Source organism: Limulus polyphemus, unplaced genomic scaffold, assembly GCF_000517525.1.
Source record: "Limulus polyphemus unplaced genomic scaffold, Limulus_polyphemus-2.1.2 Scaffold1413, whole genome shotgun sequence".
Taxonomy (NCBI): domain Eukaryota; kingdom Metazoa; phylum Arthropoda; class Merostomata; order Xiphosura; family Limulidae; genus Limulus; species Limulus polyphemus.
Window position 1 is genome coordinate 186260 of NW_013667023.1, and position 26358 is coordinate 212617.

The 26358-nt window shown below is 31.0% G+C and overlaps 1 protein-coding gene across 1 annotated transcript in view; it reads right to left on the reverse strand.

Annotated features, from left to right (window-relative positions):
- Positions 1-1717: 1717 nt before the first annotated feature.
- Positions 1718-26358, reverse strand: part of LOC106463460 (ATP synthase subunit b, mitochondrial-like) — a 37881-nt gene continuing 13240 nt past the window's right edge. The window contains exons 4-8 of the mRNA XM_013923491.2: positions 25203-25394; positions 15135-15260; positions 7137-7214; positions 3944-4045; positions 1718-1988 (exon numbers count right to left, since the gene is read on the reverse strand). Coding sequence (XP_013778945.1) covers positions 1926-1988; positions 3944-4045; positions 7137-7214; positions 15135-15260; positions 25203-25394 — 561 coding nt within the window. The 3' untranslated portion in view covers positions 1718-1925. The remainder of the gene's footprint in view (positions 1989-3943; positions 4046-7136; positions 7215-15134; positions 15261-25202; positions 25395-26358) is intronic.

The following is a 26358-nucleotide window of genomic DNA, read 5'->3' on the forward strand; positions in this document are numbered from 1 at the left end:
ATGCTAACCACTGAGCCACTCTTATCCCCTAATGCAAAATAAGACAAAGAAAGTACACTTCTGAAAAGATACAGATATGTTTCTTATATAGCACAGAATGTTTTAACATAGGGTCTACATTTCTGTTGAAAAAGGTGAACTATGTGGCACTTTATTTCTTAACTTGTAGTTCTATTCAAGTATTCAGAGGATCTTTCAGGTAATCACGATCCATTTCTATTGCTGTGATATTTGTTTTGGGTAAAAAATGGGATACTGCATGACCTTTTAGTGATATTATAATTTTTTGATGTTTTTACAAAATAAATCTTTATAATTTTGATTAACTCTAGCATACAAAGGCCACAGGATCATACATCTATTAGCTTAAATAAAATTAACTGGATAATCCATTCTGCTTCTACTTGAAGGCTTGTGCAATTTTTGGGTAGTTATTGCAACAATTCTTTCACACTTTTCAAAAATTTGTTTTTCAATAATAATAATACTTTGTTGCAGGGTATTCACAGTCAGTAGTCATGATGCCACAATTGAACAAGATTTTATACACATACAAACCTTTTAATTGATCTTATTTCTTTCATAGCACCTAAAAAACTGATATTGTTGATTCACTGCCACTAGTATATTTTCAACAAAATATTTCCTTAAAAGAACATGTGGACAGAAAAATTCAGGATCTTGTCACATACTGGGATGGAAGAAAATTGAAGCATTAACTTGTGTACTTCTGGGTATGTTAAATTACTAATATTACTTGCAAAGTTTTAATGTATTGCTTTGCTATTTTGTTTTTCATGCATTCAAACCATTTATTGTTTTTTTGTTCTTTTATCATTAAAATGTTATTATTATATAACTATCACAGGCCACTGACCTATATATCATCTTATACTATAATTAAAGGCAATGAAAGGTTCTGTTGATAAAACATTATTTTCAAAGGTTAAAAACAATACAAGTTTGTTCAGCTTTGGTGATGAGAATCATGGTTCAGGGGTATTGGATTTGATAACTATTTCCTATCTTTGTTATGGGAAAACTACTAAGGCTGCCTGTCTCTATAAGTAATTTTGAACTGCTGACCAGAGGGAAGTCAATTGGCTGGCAGCACCCATCACCAACTTTTGTTTTCCTTGTAAAGACCATGGTTTGAGGAATGATGTAACAAGTAAATAAATGAGGCTGTTGATCAACTAATTAGCAAATACCACTAATTGTCCAGCTATAATTATAATTAGTTTGTACTAAAAAACATTAATCAGTAATAGAATTCTATTATAATTACAAGTGGCTCTAGAAGTGGAATTAACATAAAAATGTTTGAAATAAGAGTCAATACATTTTGGCAATTTGCAGTTATAAGTACAGTCAAGTGCTTACTTGAATGTTTTACTTTTAAATGGAAGAAGACTATAAGGATAATATGTAACAGTTTTTAGATATGTACTGAACATTTTGTTATAGCAAAGATGCAAGTATGTAAATTAGGCATTGTTTATAATACATATATAAAAGGTTTCATTACAAAATATTTAAGATACTTAAAAGATACCTTCATAACTGCTTCATTATCTAGCATTTTATTTCACACTTGTAATAATTAATAGTGATAGATCAAGTACATCATCACTTTCTCCAGCTGTTTGGATAAGGTGTTAATTTTGTTAGACTTTATACAAGAAATATTTCTGAGTAAAGAAACAAAAGACAGCAATATAATTGAACATGTTACCAAGACTTTATTCTGTCAACTTGTCTACATAAGGCTGTAAGAATGTTTTTTTTTCAATTTCCTTTTAATACCTTCCTAGAAAATAGTAAATTACTACATGGTATTTACAAATTAACCAGTTTTTCTAGTAAATAGTGCCACAGCATTATAATCTAATAATCAATCATATTGTTTTTATGGTATACCAAGCTCAGTGAACACTGGCTGCCAATGACTTGAGGTCAGACATACATTTTTGTAGGGCTTCTTTCTCCTGAAATAAGAGAGCAGAAATAAATTGTAATACTGGATAACACAAATTGCATCTTATTTTTTTTCACATAAATAAATGTGTTAAAAATTAAGCCAAACCTCCATACAAGATTAAAAACAAAATCCTCTGAAGTAAGAAAAATTACCTTCTAGAATAGTTATAGGACCTTTAACCCTCTGGATACAGGTAGGTAAAAGTGTGCAAGTCATGACCTTTTTATGGGATTACATTCAAAATTCAATCAAAATACTTTATTATCAATGAATGTTAATTAATCTGGCAACAACACATAGTTAATATATGAAATTGTAATGTAATATGTATTTTGATTACTTAATTTCAAAAGGAAATATTCAAATACATTTTCAATCTTCACTTTTCTGTATCACATTTGTTTGCATCAAACTGCACTATTTATATGTTCTTTTCTTACATATTTGAGCTTCTGAATTTTAAAACAAATTAAAAACATACCATATTGATACTTCTACAACATAATATAATCTCATAGCCTCCAATTATTTTGATTTACAGACACAAACCAGAAAGTCAAACCCATATACCACACCCTCCTATCACATACTATCAATAATTATAACTCATAGAAAGAGAAGATTTTAATTTACTGAATTACGTAATAGGTTAGCTAGTTCTGATGAATTTTCGAATTATTTGATCTACATTTTCAACTTTTGCAATAACCAAGTTCACTGCGATCAAGTGAGGGAAATATTTTAAGTTAGAAAAACAATTAAGTTACAATAATTAATAAATATTGTATTCTTTGTGTAAATTATTATTTTGTATACTTAATTGAATATTTGAAATAAATAAAAATTCAGTAAAGTACTAACAATAACCTTGGCAAAAATTAGGGCTAGCTTTTCCTAAGTCTTTGACTGCAAAGAAGTACAAAACTTAAATGTAAGTACCTAATATCTTGTTTTTTAAGTATACTTTTTATTTACTGTTATAAAAATATCTTAAGTGTAATAGTTAGAAACTTATTAAGTTAGGAAAGAGAATACAAATGAAAAAAACTAAATAAAGTTTTTTTTTGTATAGGTATGCACACGAGCTGCACATGCATAATCCAGTACTTTGTTTTACTGTAACTGTGGCTACTTGTTCACCAGCTTTGTTATGCATGTTTGGTAGCTTGACGTAGTTAAATGAGCAAGAAAACAAAGAACTAAATAAAAGAAAATGTAAAGTGTTACAAGCCTGATGCTGTTTAGGAAAAATAACTAAATTTGTTACGATCAGCAGTCACTCAACAAAGAAATAAAAGAGTGTAATTTTGATTTCTTGTGGTAGTTACAAGGTCAGTAAAATGCATAAAGTCTATCAAATCTTAATATTATAGTCAAGGCATCTCAATTAAGAAAAAAAAAAGTCCAAGAAAGACAACATGAATTACATTTATCACACACTGATTACTGTGTAAATGACAAATATTTCCAGTGTCCTTATTTACATCTATGAAACCTACAAGAACACAAAAATTTACTTATCAAACCATTAATAAGTACTGCAAGTTCTGCTTGGGAAGTCTTTGAAGTAGGAGAAAATGTAAAATTACAGATAGTGCTACTTAAGCCATTAAAGTATGAATACTACAACAGGTTAAAATTAGAAATGAACTATAGATTAATTAATTCTAATTCTGTGTATTTAGCTGTTTTATATATCAGTATGATGCTGTTGTTAATATTTTTAACCAGTTTGCTCCTCATTTCTTCACTTTTATTCATTCATTTATACACCATATTTCATTATAAACATTAACTTTTTTCACCCCTTAAAAGCTCTATTTCCTGTCTGGGGTATAAAAGATCACACTATTTCTTTTAAGATGTCCATACATCTCTAGTTAGTATTACTTATTAAAAATTAATACATTTACTCTTTTATAGATTTTATGAAAAAAATCAAAACACTGTAGCACAACTTACCTGCTGGGGTGAGATACCTTTGATAACACTGTCCACAATCCAGTTGACCATGTGCTTCTGTTCTAACATTCGACGTGTATTCACCAATTGAACTTGATAGTCCTATATTTTCAACACACAATAAACTCAATAAGGCTTTGTTTAATAGAAAAAATACGATCAAGAAAGTGGAGGGTACTTAACCCACATTATCTCTGTTTGTTATAACTAATGTTTTACATTACATATCACATGATGATTCATGTGCGTAGCACGTATTAACTTCATGAATGCAGATAACTGCACCCCTCAATTTTCTCCACATTTTTTAGTCATTCATACATAGTGATTAGTAATGCATGTTTAATATGATTAATTAATTATATTACAGTAATGAAATATAAATATGCCAATTTCTTTAGTATTAACAAAAATGTACTCCTTTCCAGTTCATTTGGAGTGCTGGTTTCAGAAAAAAAAACGTTTTCCTTCTTATCAATGACTTTATGAAATCTAAATAATTAATTAGTTACTTTTTGAGATAATTCTTATAAAACAACAGGAGATCCAGACAGTTACTATTAGAGCTTGGCAATTAAATCAATAACCTACGAGAAATGATCACATTGAATAGTGTCGTGTAAATTACAAATAAAGTATATTTGGCCACTTATACTTAACATTATATATTATAAACTCTACTTTAAACATATCTTTTAAGAGACAGAGAAAGTCAAATCTCAAATGATGTTTTAGCCATAAAACTTATTTGGAAATAATCTACAGTCTTCAAGTTTCATAGCAAAAAATATGACAGTTAATTTTTTGAGATAATTCTTATAAAACAACAAGAAATCCAAACAGTTACTATTAGAGCTGGGCATTTCAATTGATAACTTAAGAGGAATGATTAGATTGAATGGTGTCATGTAAAAATAACAAAGTAACCAAAATTATTGGTTCTGATTATTACTATTTTTGATTATTCCAGCAATTGATCAATCAAAATTATAATTAAATCTATTAAGGTCATGAAAATAGTCAATTATTTAAAAACAGTTTTGCCACATTACCAGAAAATAGGGTCGTCTGAATTAGTTACACAAGTTAGCACCACATGATGTATTGAACATGAACATCTGTTAAAGATAGGGACAAGATGCCACATGAACGATTAGAGAATCTCCAATTATCTAAGTAATCAAAAAACTGCCATTATGATTGTTTGGTAAGCACAAAACTACGTAAAGGAATATCTGTGCTTTGACCTTAACCACATACTTGTTTTTTTGCTTTGAGAGAGGGAGAGAGAGCTAAGTAGAAGCAGACTGAATATACTGCTCCATTTCCACTAGGTCCTTGCAATGCAAGCTCTCAGTCTAGCACTTGATGTAATACAGGTTATTTTGAAAGCCATTTTAAAGCAGATTTTACATTTTTGATATCCAAACTTCCCTAAAGTTTGCATACTGTATTTTGCTCTTCACATACATACTACTATGAAGAAAAATACTTGCACCAATTATTTTTTTAAATATTAGGGGTATTGAAAATTAAAATTCTGGAAAGCTTCATCATGCAGCTCTAGAATAAAAAATATGGCAAGTTGGTGAATGGAATTTTGAAGACTTGTTTTGAAGTTGTATAATGTTCAGGATAAAGCAAAACATTTGCTATTTTTAATTCCACAGAAGAGTAATAAGCATGCATGTTATGCATAATGAGCAAACTATTGAACAGAACATAAAATATAATAAACAACTCAAAGCCACCCCTCATTATTTAATATTTATTAGGCCTTCCCTTAAATTTATTGCATTTACCACATCTGAACACTACCCATTACAAAGGTCAGCTGCCCTGTTAAAAAAATCTCACATGTAGATTACTCCTAACCAGCCAAAATCTATATTTGTGTCCCATAGCCTTACCATTTTTTACCTTTAAGTACAAAAGAAGAAAAAAAAAGACTCAAAAACATTATCGATTCCCTTAATAATCTTAAACACCACAATCAGTTCCTCCCTAACTCTTCTCGTTTTCAAGAGAAAACAATTTTAAAGATGTTAACCTGTCCTTGTATGACACCCTTTTCATCCTATGTACCATTTTAGTAGCCCCCTATGAACCCTTTCCAAGAATTCCCCATCCTTCCTAAGGTAAGGAGACCAAGACTGAACATAACACTCCAAATGTGGCCTAACCAGTGATCTGTACAATGAAATTACAACCTTTTTACACTTGTATTCAGTCTTTATGTAGATCATGTTTGTTTGTAAGTAAGCACAAAGTACACAATGGGCTATCTGTGCTGTGCCCACCATGGGTATTGAAACCCGGGTTCTAGTGTTGCATGTCTGCAGACATACCACTGTGCCACTGGGGGCATGTAGATCATGATTCAAACCCTGGACCCTTTGATCCAAAGCTCAACACCCTAACCATTATTCTGTATCCACCCCAGTGAAAGAAGAGGAAACACAACCCTACATAGTAAAAATACTATGGTGTGAAATGACTCCAATGACTGACAGAAATAATATATTACATATTCAAATACAGAACAACTTTCTTATGAGTTATATATATAAATATTTGTTTTTCATTATTTAGAGATATTACTGAAGGACTGTTTGCACCCTTCAACTGGTAATTTTGATATCGTGAAGAAGTTTAATACATTTTTGGAAATAATATATCCCACTAAATTTTCAAACTTTACAGTATGCACCTAGAAAACAAAAAGATCATGGCTCCTGTAAAAGCCACCATCTCAAGAGTTGTTAGTGTTCATATAAAGAAACTGATATGGAAACATCTGTAAATGATCATAAGCAAAAAGGTTTATCACTAGGATATAATACATCCTTTATTAGTACTCTTGGAAATGGGAGAATATTATCTCTAAGCATCCATAAATTTTTAAACTGATTATACATAACCAAACTTACTTCTTCAAACCTATTATGAACATCCTATGTGCACATGATCTTTATACAACTAGAATTGCAGGAAACTTTTTTTTGCATTACTGTTTCAAATTAATGTGTTTTAATATGTAAGCATTTCACTTGTTTAAATTATTCACTCATAAATAGTTATCAAAGACTGGCAAGATATCAGCTTGAAAAAACTTTTTAAATAGAGAAATCAACAATGGTTCAGTACATTACTGTAAATGGCATTATAATCTTTATCAGTGATCATTAATTACCATTCGTTTCTTCACTTCCTCATACACTTGCATCAGTCGATGTCTGTATTCACTTTCCAATTGCAGTTGCACATTTTCCTGAAAACAAAACAAATCATTAGATTAAATTAAGAATTTTGCATTATCTAAAAGTATATCTAAAAAAATACTCACTGCCATGTTCAGTGACAACCATAAACAAATTTCAATTTAAATTAGTTATAAATTACCATTTATAAAATTACAGTCTTCCTTTTAGTTTATTACAGACACTAAATTTAAATATATTACTAGATACACAAGAGGATTAAAAATTTCAAGTAACTGCTTCATCAAATAGAAATTCAAATTTATACAGAAAAATATAACAAAAGATAATACTGACATTCATTTACATAACAGTAGAAGATGCAACAACTGTTGGGAAAAAAGTGAATTAAAATTTTTCTGATTATATAAATGTTTAAAAAATAGAAACCAAACAAAAATGTTAGTGTTCAGTAGGTTAAGATTTTATGATGTACAAGCAACAAAATAACATTTTAAAAAGAAGTTACAAGGCTGAAAATTTATTCATTCCAAGAGAAAAATTTTAAATTTCTTTATATTTTCTATGCCATTCACTGTGGCAGTTATTAAAAGAAGCATGATTCTGTCATACAACAGAGAAACCATTAATAGAGCTAGATGATGTTTCTTTACAATTGTGTTTTGCCTAATTGAAAGCAAGTGGTCACATATGTAACCACCAAGTTGGCTTATTATTTATCTAAAGAGTTCTGAGCCATTTTGTAATGAAAACACTATGCATTCTGAGATGCATGCAAAAGATTCATTTAAAGTAATGCTCATCAACTCTCCCAGTTTCATTAAACACCAACTTCACATGATATAATAAACTCCTCTTCTTCCTCCAGATGGACAGAATAGACAACAGGATGTCAAACTTGATGTTGTACAACACAATCTTGTTTATATAGCAATACTTCCACTATATTGTGTAAAGCTGGCTTTGCTAAATTTTTAAACGACACTTTCTACATTACATCCTGTTCAATTTTACATAAACTCTCCTCTAATAATCTATTTCTGTGTGAACAGGTACAACCAAATTCCGTCTTCATTATTCTTTTGTCAGTTACGCTTGTACAACTTTTGTTTCTCTACTCACATACTTATACTTTTTTCAACAAACAATTCTGTAACTTCTTATTTACTAAATTTAGTTTAAACTTTTGTTTCTGCACTCATGTGTATATTCCTTTTTTTTTTAAACAAGCATCTCTGTATAACATAATACAATATGAAAACATTTGTAACACAAGATCTGCTTTTGTCACAACTGTCAACTCTTGCTATGAGGTTAAAGTGCACGCCATGACTTTTTAGAGTTACATTCGAAATCTAATTATTTTATTATCATCGTATACAAATAAACTCAGAATTTAAATGTAGTTAATAAATAAAATTTTAGTATAAGTTGTAATTTCTTACTTTTATAAAGAAATATTTAAAAAAATCCACAATATCCTTTAGTACGAGAATTGTGACGTATGTTCTCTAGGTATTCCTTCTAATTTATTTACCACTCCTCCAAGAAGTACAGAATTTTACGTAAATTACTCATATCATAGGTTTACTAAGGCAAAGCATATTTTTTAAATACTTCAATCCTATTTATGGAGCCACAGACTAGAAAATCAGACCCACTCGTTACATCTTCTCTTTTACAAATTGTATACTATATTATTCACAACCAATAGAAAAGCAAAGATTTTAATCTATCAAATGACGTATTATATTACATTGTTTTCTGTACAGAGTATTGTCTATTTTGCCTCCAGTTTGAAAATTTCTCTTATAGTATTCATATTGACAAGCTTAGCTAAGTTCTTTAAAACTTGTCAGATAGTTATAAAGCCAGATAAATTATGATAGTAATAAGACATTGTTTACTTTGCGAGTGTTATTATCCTGTGTTCTTGCATGCATTATTTAACCCATTTGACACAGGTACCCCTTTAAACACTTTTCTGTGCAAGTCACTGTGTTACATTCAAAACTTAAACACCTTTACTAACAATGTATGTGAATGAAATTAATATTATAAGGTATGCTATTATTCAAAGTTTTAGGTTATCTAAGTTTTAAGTCCTTTGTTTCAAAAGAAACCTTTAAAAAAACCTACTTAAAACTTCAAATGTATTGTCACATGACCCACAAGCTATGAAAATTCTCTACTTTAGCACTCCGTATCTTCAATAACACAATGCCAGTTGTGTAGATGTACACCTAGACAATAAGATTTTTACTTAATCTATTGACACATACATTAAGTTTTATGGATGAATACAATTGAAACAAGTAACAAATTTTGCCAACCTCTGACTGGTGCCATGCTCACCTTCAATAGGTTTGTTTGAGTTTTATAGCCTACACATAGAGGTTACATTTGCATGTATATAGTCATTAGAGAGAGTTCATTTTACACTATAATCCAACAAGAGTTATTTTGAAATTGGTGCAGAGTTTTTGTCACAGGGTACATGCAACTGCCTGTAGTATTGTTGGCTGTTTGATTGACTAGAGCATTAGTTGTTTCTTACCTAAATATGTTACAGTTAGAGATACGGTTAAATTGTATTTAGGTCTTACTTTTATATTTTAGTTAATTATGTATTATTTATGGTTCTTTTTTTTTTTTAAAGTTTGATAGTTATTTAGGTTTAAAAATTATGCAAATGAAATTTGACAATTTTCAGTGAAGTATTTTTAATCTTAACATGAAAATCACTTTGCACTCAGAGCAGTAAACACACTGATCCTATATATTCACAGGCAAATTTTTTGGTGTATAAGAGACTTGTAACATTTACTGAAAGCTTGCCAAATCTCATGAAGATACACAAAACATATTGAAAATTATAGTATGAGAACTCTGATGGTCGAAAGGTCAGTGTAATCCACTGACTCTATAGTGAGAGGTTTAATGCCTCTGTTGATATTCTCCTATTTGCAACAGTCAGAGCTTCCTCCAGGCTTCAAAATTGGAGGGTCCAAAAGGTAAATTATAGGTTCTTGCACCAAGCTCTTTAGTATTCAGCTTTTAAGTGTACATGTGCAGCGCCGTTTTGTTTGTTGATGATAACATGCATCGTAAATAGACACAGTGACCTTCTCTCTTGGGAAAACTGAAGTTTGTGCATTGGGCATAGCAAGGAAAAAGCTGAATATTCCAACCACAGACCTATATAGTATGTTTCAGATGTTGCTGCATTTACACTTGTATTTTGTGGAGCAAAAGAGTGGAAATCAGAAAGACCAGCTTATTTATAACACTCACTGATTCTTATAATAATAATAGAAACAACAAATTAATAATAGCATAGATTAATAAATAAACAAATTTCTGTTGTACTCTTGAAGAGTACTGGTCTCTGAAATTTTGATCAAAAACCATTAGGTTAGAAATTAAACTTTGTATGCAAACTAGTAGTTGATGATGAAGCTGATATTAGTTGGAAATGAATTCTTAAATAATTTTACTTCAAAGTCCTTTGTAAACATTGTAGCAAGAAATAATATTGTTACTGATGTTTCAAAATATCAATCAATTTAGATTTAATGAGGATAAATAAATCTCTCTTTACTCAGATTACCATAAGGAAGAAAATGTATATATGTCCAGTACATTCACATGAGAAAATTTGTATATTCTAAAGAAAATTGTAAGAGCCACAGATGCACACAGTAGTTCTTTCAACTATATTTTAAATACGAACAACCTTATATAAAAATGTCATATTGATTCCACTCAGAACTCCCTTTTTCTGCCCATTCCTACCATTAACAAACTGTCTGATGCATGTTGAACTAACTTAAAAAAATCACATAATCCGATATATTTTTGTAATCTGAAGTGAGATGAAAATGAGATTTTAAGATGCTACATACTGCCGTTTCATCATTTAAGTGTAGTAATAAAAAAACAACACTAAAACACTAATTATGTGTGCACTTCACTCAATCCAATCCTCATATATCTGTGACAATTTGAACAATGTGTGCAAAGTTCACATGTTATGACCTTTTTAAAGTGTTAAATTCAACATTTAATGAAACAACATTTATTAATGTATGTTAATAAACTTGGTACAAAATGTATTTTATAATTCAAATTTGTATACGATTTAAATTCAAAAGGAAATAGTGAGATAATTAAATTTGTGAAAACCACCATTAAGAATTCTTCTCATCTTGTCACAGCTTTGAATAAATTTATCTATACCATTTGTCCTATTCTGTTCCCTAGAAGAATTTACAAAACGTTATTTCTTTTTTGGCAAGCATTAATAGAACATTTGTGTTTATGTGTGGTCATTATTGTTGAGCTTTGAGTGGTCAACAGAATTTTTGAGCTTGTTTGTAGCCTAGTCAGAAAGCCAGATAATTACAGTAGTTTTAGGACATTCTATACTTTGTGTTTCATAACTGAAATAAACATATGGCTAATGGCATACACTGAGAGGGTCTAAATACAGATTTAAAACAATAAAACTAAATGAATCAAGTTGAAAGGTCTATTAGATTTGGTTGTAAAAATAAATTGTGTATAATTAATTGTCTATTACAACATGCAGAAATAAAACAGGGTGGTTTAGATTTATTTCAAATTTAAAAGAAAAATTGCTTTTCCTTTTATGTACAACATATTTATACCTTTTACTAAAAGTCTGCAAAATTTCTTGAATATATACTTAGTAAATTCAGAATTATAAAAAACAATGTTATGTATAACTTCATAGAAACTGGGTGGTGCGAAGCACCAACACCATTCACATAGGGTTAAATAATATGTAGATTCCTTTTTTAATAGTTTAACTGTAAACTAGTCATGACCCACAAAATATTTTTGGTAGTTTTCATGCCATTCACTCAAACTTTCCTTTTTCTATCATTTTCATGCTCGCCATTTAAGCTATGCTTTTTTACAGGTAATATGTTAGATTGATAAATCCTGGTCTATTTGAAAAAATTTTACACAGTCAGACAAACAAACTCACATAGACATAACTTTATTTAACCCTATAACAATGGAACCATTTTTAAAACCCTTTCTGAACATGTTACTGAATTACATTCAAAATTTAATGAAATTATTTTTTATCAAGCACATTATAATTCAAAGTTTAATATTATCTCAGTTTTTATCCCTTTATTTCAAAAGAAAACTAGTTTTTTGTGCAGGCACCATTGAGGTTACAATTATCAACTTTAAGAGCGGGTATAGAAGAAACTGCTGTGAATATAATTTAGATGTTTCCATTCAGACTGTCAAAGTACACCCTATCTAGCTTGTTTATGAGTAACTTGAGTACGTTCCGAGAACTTTTGTCCCGGAGCACAATGTTTAAAAGATTTCTCATTTTAAGATAAGCCACACCCACTTTCAAAGCAGAAGTTTTAAACTGAATGGCATGCTTATAACCAATAGAAAGAGAAAATTTTGCAGAATCTTCTCCATAAATTATCTTCTATCCACCAATGTTAATGTTGACTATTCAAATTTATTCTAGGCTTTGCCTTGTTCAACCAGCTTTCATAATGTTAGCAAGTGCAACTACCATTTTGTCAGAGGCTAAACTGTCTCTGCTGATGTTAACATTATATCACCTGCAGGAACCTGTTGATGTGTGTCAACAAATAATCAAAGATAAAAAAAATGAAAGGAAAATAAAACATTAAATATAAAGAGAAAGTGAAAATATAAAGACATGAAACTGCATATATGACCCAAGGAATATATTTTAAGATTATTGGATGAAGAGATAAAAGGTATCTATATATTTGTATTCCTTACTTTTTAACATTTCATTGCACTGTGTGTTGACAATAATAGTTAGAAGTAGTGATGTTGTAGAGAAAATAGAAAATAAGATATAAACACTGACCTTACAAAAACTTTTGATATTCATTTAGGATGTTCTAGAGATTATGAAAGTCAAATGTGAAAATTGTAAGATAAAAAATAGTATTTTCATATTTAACATGAAAATCACCTTGCAGGTGAACTAATCAGAGACTGAGCTCATATAACTACATTAAATAACGAATTTTTGGTAGAAATAGTAGAAAAAAAAATCAAAATTATATATTTTATTTCTCTCAAACTACATACTTTTATGAATGTTCTTGTCAAGTTTTAAGTGAGAGGCATATGGTTTTGAATAAACTTTGCATGCATATTTTTGACCTAAATAAGTTGAGAAAATCTACAGAAATTGTATTTAGTAATGTTCATTTTTTAAAGGAAATTACACACAGGTTAAGTGTTGTTTTTGTGAAATACTTTGCAAATAAAAAACTAAAGTTGAAGTTGAAGCTAGTCGTCACATGATGACAACAACATTGTACCGTTGTGAACCATACTCATTGCATTGAAAAGTTTGACTAAGTAGAAAAAAAAAAAAAAAAAGAAGTTAAGAAATTTCTGAATTGAAAAGCCAATATGTAATCCAGACCCCTAAGATAAAGGCCTTTCCACAACATTTGTTAGCTCATACTTATCTTTCTTTTTATTTATTTATGAGGCTATATTTTATAGCCATAGTGCTATTTAAATTTCAAAATTAGAATAATTATATTTTATATTACAAATGGCAAGACTGATAAGAGCCTGCATAAACTAAAGACTTTTACGTTATGGCTGTTAGCTTTAAATTCAGAAAATGAACTATGCAGTAAGATTAAAAGTGTCAAATATTGAACAGTAAACATCCATGTGCCAAATTTACATTTAAGAATGAGCATATATAATACTTGTATTCTAAAACCAATCAAGCTGCATAATTCAATAAAAATAAATTAAAACAATACTTAATGCATAATCAACAAAGTTTAAGGGTATACACCCAACCATCATTTTCTGGGTTATAAAATAATATTGACAGTCTCATTCCCATTTGTATTAAAACTTGGTAAAAGTTTTAGTTTATCATGTTCACAGGGTTGTGAGCTGTTGCAATTTGTTATATAAACTAAATTAAGAATTGCTTGAAATTTCATGAACAGTAATTTCACTGATAATAATATCTGTGAAATTCTGAATAACACACCTAATCCTAAAATTTTACATTTTAATGCTTTTAAAAAGATCTGATGTAATATGTTGTGTAATATGTTATTTTTAGACACAGTTTATTCAAAAATTCAAAACAGAAGTGTATTTAAATTAGTTTTTAGAATAAGACATTTTAAAATTGTAATTCACAACAACATGTAGTCAACTTTTGTTTACCAATTCACTTGTTTTTACTAAATAATGCAACTTGTAGAATCCACCACTTAAGTGGTTGTCTACTTGTATAAAAGAATAAATTTAAATGAAACCAAGAAAAGCATCACGTATTATTCAATTTGTTCTGAAAGAATGCAGTGTTACTACTAAACCTGATAATTTCATTGTGGTTAGTGGTACTGATGGATACAAGCAGCAATTATAATTTGTGTGAGGTTAATGATTAATAATTGAAGCCAGTATGGAACCAGCAGAATCTGAATTATTGACTTACCCTAAAACTAAAAGTTTTTTTATAATTTGTTAAAAAAAGACAAGATTAGAGAATCTGTTTATAAATTGATAAGAAGTTGTAAAACTGAGCTTTGCTGTCAGCAAGCGAGTTTAATGTCTTTATTGTTTAGCTAAACATCTTAATTTTGAAAAGTACTTGAGAATGATCAAGAATGAACAGATAGCACTTTTATCTGAAAATCAAGAAATACTCGTACCATTGTTTTAAATAGTGAATGAGTTCGGAAGTCAACAACAGCTCAGCTGAACTCTACACAAAATCTTAAACTGTTCACAAGTAGAGCATACAAGAGACAAGAAAATGAAATCTTGTTTTCTATATATTTTTTATATTCATGAATTATAGCAAATTCATAAATTACAATTAAATTCTTCAACCAGCTAAGCAATTATGCAATTCAATAAAAGGAAATAAAAACAATACTTACTCTCTTGGCATCAAACAACATTTTCTGTCCTTCCAATCTCCATTGTTCTTTCTTTTCTTCAGCAATAGCATCCTCTATAGATTTCACTGATGAATCTTTGTAATCATTCCACATTCCTTCATATTCCTATAAATGACAAGACTTAGATTATTAAAGACAAAATTTACTCTGGACTTTATACAAAGTCAACTCTAAGATTTACAAATAACAAAACAAAAAATTGGAAAACTAAATAGCTGTAAAATATATCTGAATATTAAGCCATCTACCAACATCTAAAAACACAACTTTTGTTATTCAACTCCAATCCTGAACACCTTATAAAACCCAAGTACATCTATTAACAATAAATCAACATCTAAATTGAAGATGTCACTGAAAAATAAGTATATCTTGTAAATGCTATAACTAAATTTTCTAACATATGAATCTAATGTGGTACGCAATACAACTGTTTTACAAGTGGAATTAGATTCTGAACCACACTGATATCTCAAAAAAAATTCAGTGATAGATTATCTATTAACACACATTGCCCATTTATACAACCTGTCATTAGAAAATTAAATATCAGAAACAGAAAATGTATATTACACTTGCAATTAGCCTGCAAAACTGAATTGTTAAATACAAACTGAAAGACTGGGTGTTGTTCAGAGAAGGCTGTTATTGTGTAATACAGTTTCTTTAATCATGATTTAACTGTTTTTAAGATTGTGAAATTGAAAGAGATTGCACATCCTGCAGTTTTGTTATGTTGACATTTTGCATGGAGCAAAGACTGTTCAGCATTTGTGGGTGAAAGTGTCTAATGGTCATTTTGACTTGGACAAATCTATTGGCCAGGGGGGTTTGGGGGGATTATCTAGGCCCCAAAAAGCTCTGGGGTTTTACATGTTTTCAGATGCATTCTGAGTTATTTTAAATAACTTTCAGAATCAAATTTTAACTTGAATTTGTAGGGGGAAAAAAAAAATCAGACACCACAACTTGTGTTACCAGATGGACCAACCTGATAATGAAGTGTAGTTAGTAAAATTTTTTAAATGTTAATACTCAAACCTACATATAAAAAAATATATCACATAATTAGTTCAGAAGTTGAGACCGTAAAGATTAGAACAGTGTCAGCATTAAAATGAAAAATGTGTTTTTCTTTCACACTGAATTTAAATCATGCCTGGGAAAAGCTATTTTGATGGATTTCCATCTACAGACTGAGAACTTTCACCCATGTTAGTACTGTATCAGTTTTTACTGACTATCCCATGTTGTCATAAGCTCTTACTTGAGATGTTTCATCTTTCCAAAGTAGGTAGCATTATGGTCCCCATAAGTGTAAACAATAAAAGGTTGGTAATTTTTGTTACAAAGAAGGCTTTCAATTAGAAGGAAGGTTTGAAAATTATTTTCAGATCAACTGAAGGGAAATTTCTTTTTATAATATACATAAATGAACTTCTGTTAATAAGGCTGTGTTTACCAACATATGGCATACCAAAGAAGATACAGCATTTAGAAGCACTGGTTGCAAATGGTAGAATGTACAAGTTTATTGGTTAGGAATTTCAAGAGCGACTTTTTCCAAAATGTGTTGAAGGTAGCCATTGCAATTAAGAGTATCTTGAATGAGAGAGATTTTGGAAGAGTAAAAAGAAAGTGGGGCATAGGTTGTCAGCTCTGTTAAGCAAGCATGTCATTAAATTATGTTTGTAAGAGAATGGAATAAAATGGAATTGAATGAAGAGGCCAGTGAATGTTTTTTTTTAAGGTAAACAGAAGTAGAGAAACCAGTGGATAGTAAGTACATATAAGAATAGTAGTGTTTTTAGATTTTATTCCACATGTAAATTTAATGCAAGAGTGATATTCAAGATATTTAAGGAAAAGAGATAGGAAGTGCCATCAATAGATCTTCTATACAATACTGGTTTGATTTTGGCAAGGCAGTTTTTTTTTTTTTACCAGATGTGTAAGTAAGACCTTTAGACAAGGAAGATACACAATGGTCATATAAAATAATGTTAATTAAGTTGTATATCAAGTAGTTAGGGTCAATTGAGTTTGTTTAGGTACTAGTTGAATACAAAAACAAAACAATATTTTATTCCTATGATGATGTAAGTAAATAGGTCAAAACACTACTTTATTATGGTGTGAATGATGTGTCTAAGCTGCTGAAGAACTGTTGTAATTAATTCAACTTGCTGTCAGCAATGGCCATGGAGGACGCAGTGTGGTTGAAATACCATTATATACTCTTTTTTCTTGAAAAGCTGCATGTGACAGAATAAGGAATGTAGTGTTAAAAAGAAAAGGCTGTTTTGACCATAACCACTTCACATTTAATTTAAGTAACTTTACTTTATCATATCAATGTATATATCTGCCTTGTCTAAAAGGTCTTACTTTTCCATTCCACCCTATAAACTTAACTGCCAATTTCCTCTATCTATTTGAAATGTTGTACCATAACTTATAATCACTGCCACTTTACACTAACACGAGTTTTTAGCTGCTAATATAAAGAACTTAGCTGTTTATACTTTCTGAATTACATATAGACCATCTTTTCCTCTGAAATATGAAGAACAATAAGCACTGAAAGAACTCTCAAAAAATGAAAATATCATTGTCATTCAGTGATAAAGGAAATTGAATTATTATTATAAACAAAATTAAACATTTTAAATAAAGGAACAACATTCTAGATGACACTATTAAATTTAAAATACTGAACAAGGTTCCATTATCCATCACTATCCAGTGAAGAAAATAACACAAAAAATGTTGAAAACAAAGATAATCTGAATGTCCAGGACACATTATATTGAACAGAGTTCCAGCCTGGCATTTTATATGAACTCACAAAGGTTTACAAAGAAGATGCCACCCTATGACCTATTCTCTACCATTAGCACCTCAATAAATTTTTAGTTCCTATCTTACGACCTATTACAACTAATGACTTCACTATCCTAGAGTCCTTCATTTTTGTTTGTGAACTTAATCAGCTATGCCCTCTAACAAGCATTTTATGGTTAGTTTTTACATCATATCCATATTTACAAATATTCCTTTGGATGAAACTATTAACATCTTTCTATCCAAACTGTTAGAGAATGACACCCATGTTTATGGCCTTTCTAAAACAGAGTTTAAAGTCATACTAGAACTTACTGTCAAACATTTGCACTTCCATTTCAATAACACTTTCTATGAGAAATAGATGTGCCAATGGACTCCCCATTGGTACCCACTTTAGCTAATGCATTCCTCTGCCACTCTGAACACATCTAGTTAAAAACTGCCCTGCTGAGTTCAAACCAGTATTGTACAGCATGTGTTTATGACACTTTAATTCCCTTTTACCAGCAACAGCATGTATCTTTCTTCCTTAAATAAATGAACAACACTCTTGCATTAAATTTACATGCAAAATAGAATCTAACAAAATCCTATCATTCCTAGATGTATTTATTAACCATGACTCCACTGGTTTGTCTGATACTGTTTACCATAATAAAACCCACTGGCTTCTCATTTTATTCCATTCTCTTACAAATGTAATTTAGTAACATGTCTACTAAACAGAATCCACAACCTAGGCTCCACTTTATTTTCACTCCATTCCAAATTTAAAAAAAATCAAAATGCTCTTAAATGGAATGGAATTTTAGAAAAGTAATTTGAAATTCCTAACCAATAAATACCAAAGCACCCACTGCTTCTAAATGCCCTATTTACTTCTGTATGCTAGACCTTAGTAAACAAAGCCTTATTAACAAAAGTGCAGTCACATGTATAATAAAAAAAAAGTTCCATCAAGTTATTCTGAAAATAGTTTTTAACCCTTCGTTCCAGTTGAAGGTCTTTTTCTATAACAAAAACAAATTACCAACATTATATTTATACATTTGTAAAACCTCCTAGGTTGGCAACCAAATGTCATCTCAAATTAAAAGCTTATGAATGCACGGGATGGTTGGTAAAAATTAGTACAGTGCTGAACAATCCTTGCTCCACTGCAGTATGTCAACAAGACTACAGGACATACAAGCTCTCTCTCAAACTTAATAACAGCTAGATCACAAACAGAAATCTTGATAAAAGAAACTTTGTATTAAACAATACCAACCATCACTAAATAATATTTATTCTATTGAGTTGTATTTATTTTAATGCATCAACTTTCTATAGCTCTGCATTATACATCAACATTATATGTGCTGTAAAATGTATAGTTTTTCTTCTGTTTTTACTCACCTTGATATCATTCATAAGCATATAACATTTGTTATTTCTTGTGACTAGAACATTCTTTTGCTGTACAATCTTAGTCGAATTAAAGAAATGTTATTTTATACCTGGTGTAAGTAAATATGTTGAAACTTTGTACTTTATTTCTAAAAGTGAATATCAATTTAAATGTTTTTAGATTACTCTACATTTGTATTTATGTTACGACTTACGTTACTAGTATGTTATGATTAGCTGCCAAGCTGGCTTTTGTCACTTTATGTCTATAAAAGGATTTATTCTGTAAAAAAACAAAAAAACATGGTAAAAGCACGTTTTTATCAAACTTAGAGCTGCTTTAACCTAATTTAATGATAGAAAAAATTATAATGTCACCTAGTAATTTCAGAGAGTCTAACCTTTTCATTGTGGTAACCGAGTTTATTTTATATGCAGAACTTTTTCTGGTAATGTTGTTACAACATTGCAGTTTTTTGCTTCATAGTTTCAAAGCCATTAATGTTAATATTTTCTTAAATTGCAAACATATTTCCAATAATACTTACCTCTACTCACGCTACAGCTATTACTCAACTGCTAGGGTTTCCTTCCTTTGTCCATCTAGGCATTGGTCTGAATTTTTCTTGCTTGTTCCAGTCTTTTATTCCCCACTTAATTGTCCTTGGCAATATCTGTCTCGTGACACTCTCCACCTACATCAATGCGTCCTCTATCCTGGTACTGTATATAAGCTCCTCATTCAGATAATATTATCACTTTTTTGACACTGACCCATTCCACAGTTTCTAACACTGGCTCTTATTGGGGAAGAAGGGCGGGAGAGTGTGAGAGGAGGCAAGTATTATTGGAAAAACATTTTTGATTTATGAAAATTTGAACTTCCAAAATATACTTACCTCTTCTCACACTTCAGCTAGAATCCTACATTGATAAGGTGGAGGGGCTATAAAGGGCATTATCCATACAGAAAGTGTCTGCATAGATCATGGGCAGGCCAATAGAAGACTAGCATCCTAGTGGGGGAAACCGTACTACATCCAGAACAGGTATGCTCTTTACCTGAAACTTAATTCATGTACTGTGAGTGGAATTTTATAAGATCTGTCATAACTATTGGCCAGGTCCCAACCAGATAGCGGGGATACCATTGCTCGGGATTGGAATTATAGGGCCATGGTCCCTATACACCACGATGGTGGCTAGGGCAGCTGGACCGCAATACATATATATAGAGTGATGTGTTCCGAGTCACCAGAGTCATGATAAAAAGGTAAGCAGCACTGAAGTAGACAAACCTTTGTTCCTCAACCTGAAGAAGTCCTAAAGGCAACACCACAAATTTGGAATGCCATACTCAACCTATGAACACACAACTTCACTTTCTAACCAAGTGGGCAAGGTAAATTCCTCTTGTCTCCGGAATTATGGGGAGGATGTGGAACCAAGGACCTGGGATGAGACCACTCTTCCATCAGAATTATGAGGAAATAATGAACCCTCTTTTATGAACAAGGTACTGAACCAATATTGATCAAAAAGAAGGGCCATGTTCAACCCAACCGGATAGCCAAGTGCCAAATCTGAACTGGTATTATGAGTAGGCTCCTGTGTAGATTTGAGCCTCTCCTACGAACATCTGGGAAAAAACATCCAGGATCCCAACTTCACTCTCTTCTCCAAGAGTAGAGGAAATTAACTTGAATATTCTGGAGGAATAACCTGTCTACCACCCCAGTGACTGGAAACCGAGTGTGGTAAGGAATTCCTAGCTACACTAGTAGAATCTGGAGGTAATGCACATTGGGAGTCCTGCAGAACAGTACAATAGGCAAACCAAGTTTCCTAAATTTTTAAAAAGCAAATCAACCATAATTTATTCCATCCAATGATCGGCAGAGATGTATAGAATCCCCTTATGCTTTACTCATGATAGTTTACAAGTGGTGGTCCACCATAGTACATTAATACCACCTGGTCAGCCTCTAGGTGGTCTTATGGAACACTTCATTTCTGCAGTCTGTTGCAACCTAGATAAAGTGAATTAGTGGTTGCTAGTGCAGAATTGTTTTGATAAAAGCACATCTACCTGGGCAACACTCTGGAAGGTAAAGAAGAGACAAGAGTAGCAATGAAAATACTCACCCTTCTGTATAATCTAGCAGATATGGTTAAGATAGCTACAGGGGTAGTCGAAAACCTTCAGAATAAGATACTGCCATATCATGTAAATAATGTGAGATAAAAGTATTGGGGGAAGTCACATACCAGCCTGCAGTGCCCTCCAGTGGGTAATTCAACTGAACTGCTAAGGACATACAAGTATGATGAATCTGACGAGATGTGACTCACAGAAGACTCCTCGCCTTCAAAGAGAGCCCAGAATAAGCAATATGGATCAATTTCGTACCTACCTCATCAATGTAACTGGGGATAAATCCTCGGAAACTGAAAGATCCCTATTAAAAAAAAATTGTTGTATAGCACCTCTAAAGGCATTAGATCAGGCAACATAACACTTCAAGATCTTCACTGGACATAGCAAAAGATCAAGATCCAATCAGTCATGGAAGTGAGAAATAGTGATCAGATGAATAGGTGATACATGGTACATGAGGCTAGGGATGAATGTACAAGCTGACAATTGAACCAATGTGCATGCAAACAATGGTTTCAACTTGTCATCTATAGACGTGGTAATCCAGCATCTTCCAACAAAGTTGAGAGGGGTAATAACTAACTCAGCACCATATTTCGGGTGAGACAAATCCTAGAAAGTTGTTAATTTATTCAGGGTAACTACAAACTTCCAGGAGCAGATGTAATCTCTGAGAGTCAGAATATGCTTCCACTTGGCAGTGGTATGCTAAAACATGTAGTTCCAACAACTGTGGAGAATAAGGCATAGCTGTCCTTTCACTTAACTGAGCAGTAAACCACCCTACATGAACCACAATATTAGTGTATGGAGGAAAAACTAATCACTCGCTTCCAGACCCTTTGAGCATTCAAGGAAAGTGCAGGCTTAAAAACAACTGGAGAAAGCGAATCTAAATTATCTATAGAATGTTCGATTGTTGAGTGATGCTAAATATCAGAGATGTGATAGGAGAGACCCGGTTTATTTGCTTCCATGCTGGAAATAATAATAATCTGGGAATTTGTGCCGTATATTGGCTTGCCAAATGAAAATTTTTTTTTAAAAACAAAAATCAACTTGGTAACACAAAGAACGCTCAATCTATCTCCAATGATCGTAGTACACAGAAATACGCTAGTGAATGCTTTGTCAAGAATAAAGTGATAATACTACTGAATGAGGTGCTTATATACAGTATCAGAATAGAGGGCGCACTGACGTAGATGGAGAGTGTCAAGTAACAGATATCACCAAGGCCAATTAATTAGGGTATAAAAGACTGGAGCATGCAAGAAAAATTCAGATTAATGCTTAGATGGGCAAAGGAAAGAAATGCTGGCAGTCAAGTAATAGCTATAGCGTGAGAGGAGGTATGTTTTGGAAACAGACTTTATGATTTCACAGTACAGAAATCTTTACTTTGTGACATCTTATTTATTCATCTTTTAATAATGCTCAGAAAGTGCCTGTGCAACATTTCTAAACCTACTGCTATCACTCATATAATTTATTCATTTTGATATATGCAGGTGCAGTGCAAACTTCATAAGTTTCAGTATTTAAAACCTGGGGCTTCTCCGACATTCACTGCTTTGATTTTGCTGTGATGACACAGGCTAAACATGCAGTGTATGTGAAAGCATAGTTGGTCTAGTTGTTTTGGTTTTAAATACATTATAGCTAAACAGTGAAATACAGCTGCAGAAGTAAAGCAGTGATTATCAGAGAAGCCCCTGGATTTACCCCAAAACTTCTGTAAAAACAACTTCTGAAAAAATGCAAAATCTGTGTAGAGAAATATAAGAAGGTTAGTATATGTCATGTTTTCTGACATGACCCACATATATATACCGATATCATGCCATAAGTGTGATGGCATAACATAGAGAAGAGGCTAAATACTTCATCCCATATGTCTGTTAATATATGTCCTAAAATATTCAGCATACCTAGAGTAACACTTAATATAATACAAAGCAACTTTAATACTAAGCACCAGAAGAGGATGGGTTGTTTAAAAAAAAGTGTTTCTCAAATTTCATTATTATAAAAGTGATTATAAAATAAAACTGTAAAATTCATATTTGTCATAAAATTTTGACGATGGTAAATTTTATCTTTCAGGAAGATTCACACACATGAATGAGAACAGGATCACCAGTGCAATTGGAGAACATTTAAATTTTGGATAAGTTCCCTTTACCATTTTTAGTTTGCTAAAATAGCAACCCAATTCATTAATAATGGGAAATAATGTAAGGAAATTAAGACAAATGACAGTTCCAACTGCACTGGCCATAAAAACACATTGATAACTGGTGGTCAAATAATGGAATTAGTTAGAAGCAATATACTGTGATTCCTATTAAACTTGTGTGTATGGGTGAGGGTCAGAAAGTACATGCAAAGACCTGTTACATATCCTCATTCAACATGGTATTATATAATAATAATAATAATAATAGTGACTATAAAGCACATTCACACCAGCAACATATTTGATAGTATTATGTATTTGATGTCAGAGTTAACAACTATTCATTTTACCATATATTGCTGGTTTAGTGAGTTTGTGGTAGAGTAAATACCAGTTACGAATAGCAGGGATGTTGAAAAAAACTGTAGTTATGAATTTCAGAGGCCCTATAGGTTATGCAAATACAACATGTAAACTGTTTGATAGAAAAAAGTACTTTTTGTTCTTCACATGAACATCACCTTAAATCACAACTTGTCAGAGTCTGAGTTAGACTTTTGTAATATATCTAATTTTTTTGTGCACAACAAAATTGTATATTTTACTAAAAGCTTGTCTCATTTTGTGTAGTAAATTCACGTTTATAGTCAACATTCCTTCATAATGGGATTGGTCTACTGGACTCTGTGCATATATATGGTTAATGATAGATTTAAAAGTACTTGAAAACCATAACTGTCTTTTCTGTAGTCATGATTAAAATATTTTTTATAGTACATTAACACATTAATATACACTTCTTTTAACCTTATCACATGAAATACACATTTTCCATGGTTATTGTGTAGGAAAAGGAGAAGAATGGTTCTAAAACTCAGACAAATGGGCAAATTAGAATGAAATTAGACATGTTAAACTAATATATTAATTTGCTGAACAACTTTAAATAACTAGTGCTTTAATTTATGTTTCTGTTAGTCATTATATCAAGGTATCTGATACCTTGGGGTTGGTAACAGCTAAGACTTCTTTCATGTACTCAATATCAATGATAACATGACCTGAAAAATATACTTAACCGTCATCACAGTAAAATTAGGTAAAAAACAATATCCTGAAGATGTTCTTTAGAAAATTTGATAACTTTATCCTTCGTAGACAATATAAATTTTGTTAATGACAGAATATTTTTATGATGGATAGAGTTCCATCTAATAATAATAATTATTTTTAGTCATCAGCTTGAAAAAACATGTACTTTTCTTACAGTTTAAGGGTATATAGCATTTCATATAAAGCTATTTTGTACAACAACTTCATCTACTTAATAAAAGTATGGTGTTATACCTTTAAGTATAAACTTGAAGGAAAAACCTACAGTCATTCTAAAATTGAATATAAAAACATTTTAAATTGAATTACATGTATATTTTTTTGTGTGAACTTTTACAATAACTGATATATATATACTTACAGCAATTTCCTTGTCAAGATACTTAGAAACACCTGGCCCAAACTTCTTTGCTGCAAAAATCACCATTATTGCTATACAAAGCCCAGTGTAGAACTCATGCTCCAGAATGAATATTTCTTTAGAACACAAGTATGTTATCAGACCTGAGCCAAACAAGTAGGGACCAGTTACACCAGTTTTCTTGTAGAAGAACTGAAAAGACACAGGCAAATTATAGCACAAAAAAGTACTTTAACTTGATTTTTAACTTTCAAAAAGTATGTAACAAAGCTTGTATAGCTTTCTAAACTTGATAAAATTTATATGAAAGATAAACAAATTAATGCTTCTATCAAATATTGGTAATATACTGAATTTCTAAATTCATTCCAATATACTACAATTAACATGGTTTTTAAAAATTATTTTTGTCTCTCTCCACTTATTCTAATATTGATCAAAATATATATTTGCATCTTGATCATTCCTCAAAAATGGTATAACTGAAACAGTAGATATTACAGACATTTGAAGAGAAAAAAAGGCATTAGTAAATTATTTCTTAATAGAAATTATCAATACCTATTTACTTGTAAATATCCATGTATATTTCAAATAATATACATTTGACTAATGTACAAGGGAACGTAAAGATGAGCAACTAAAATAATGTCATTCCAAACCATGCGTCACTACTGTGTAAATTGTTTGAGACGAAACTGGTACTTACCCACATAGATGGCTTTTACAGATACAATTTACTAACTAAGCCTACAAAATTTATAAATTTTGACCCACTACTGATTATACAAGTTTACACATACAGAATTTTTCTTAATCCTTTTCATTTCATGAAAGGCTGATGCGTGCATTTCTAGTTATTTTACATAAGGTTAAATTTAGATATGGGAAAGAGAAATAAATGACAGTATAAAATGTTAATTTTCAGCTAAACTTAGGTACTTAATGTTATTACTTGAACACTTTCTGCCAAACAGTTTGACACAGCAAATGTGCAAAAGCCCAATAAAGCAGAAAAATATTGGAACTTTTGAAAACATCTATAATTTGTAACTCAAGTTCAATGAAACTAATAAGCATGTGCATGTTCAACAGAGAACAGCTGAAATATTAATATAGTGAGAAACTCTACTAAAAACAATTAGTTAGCATACAT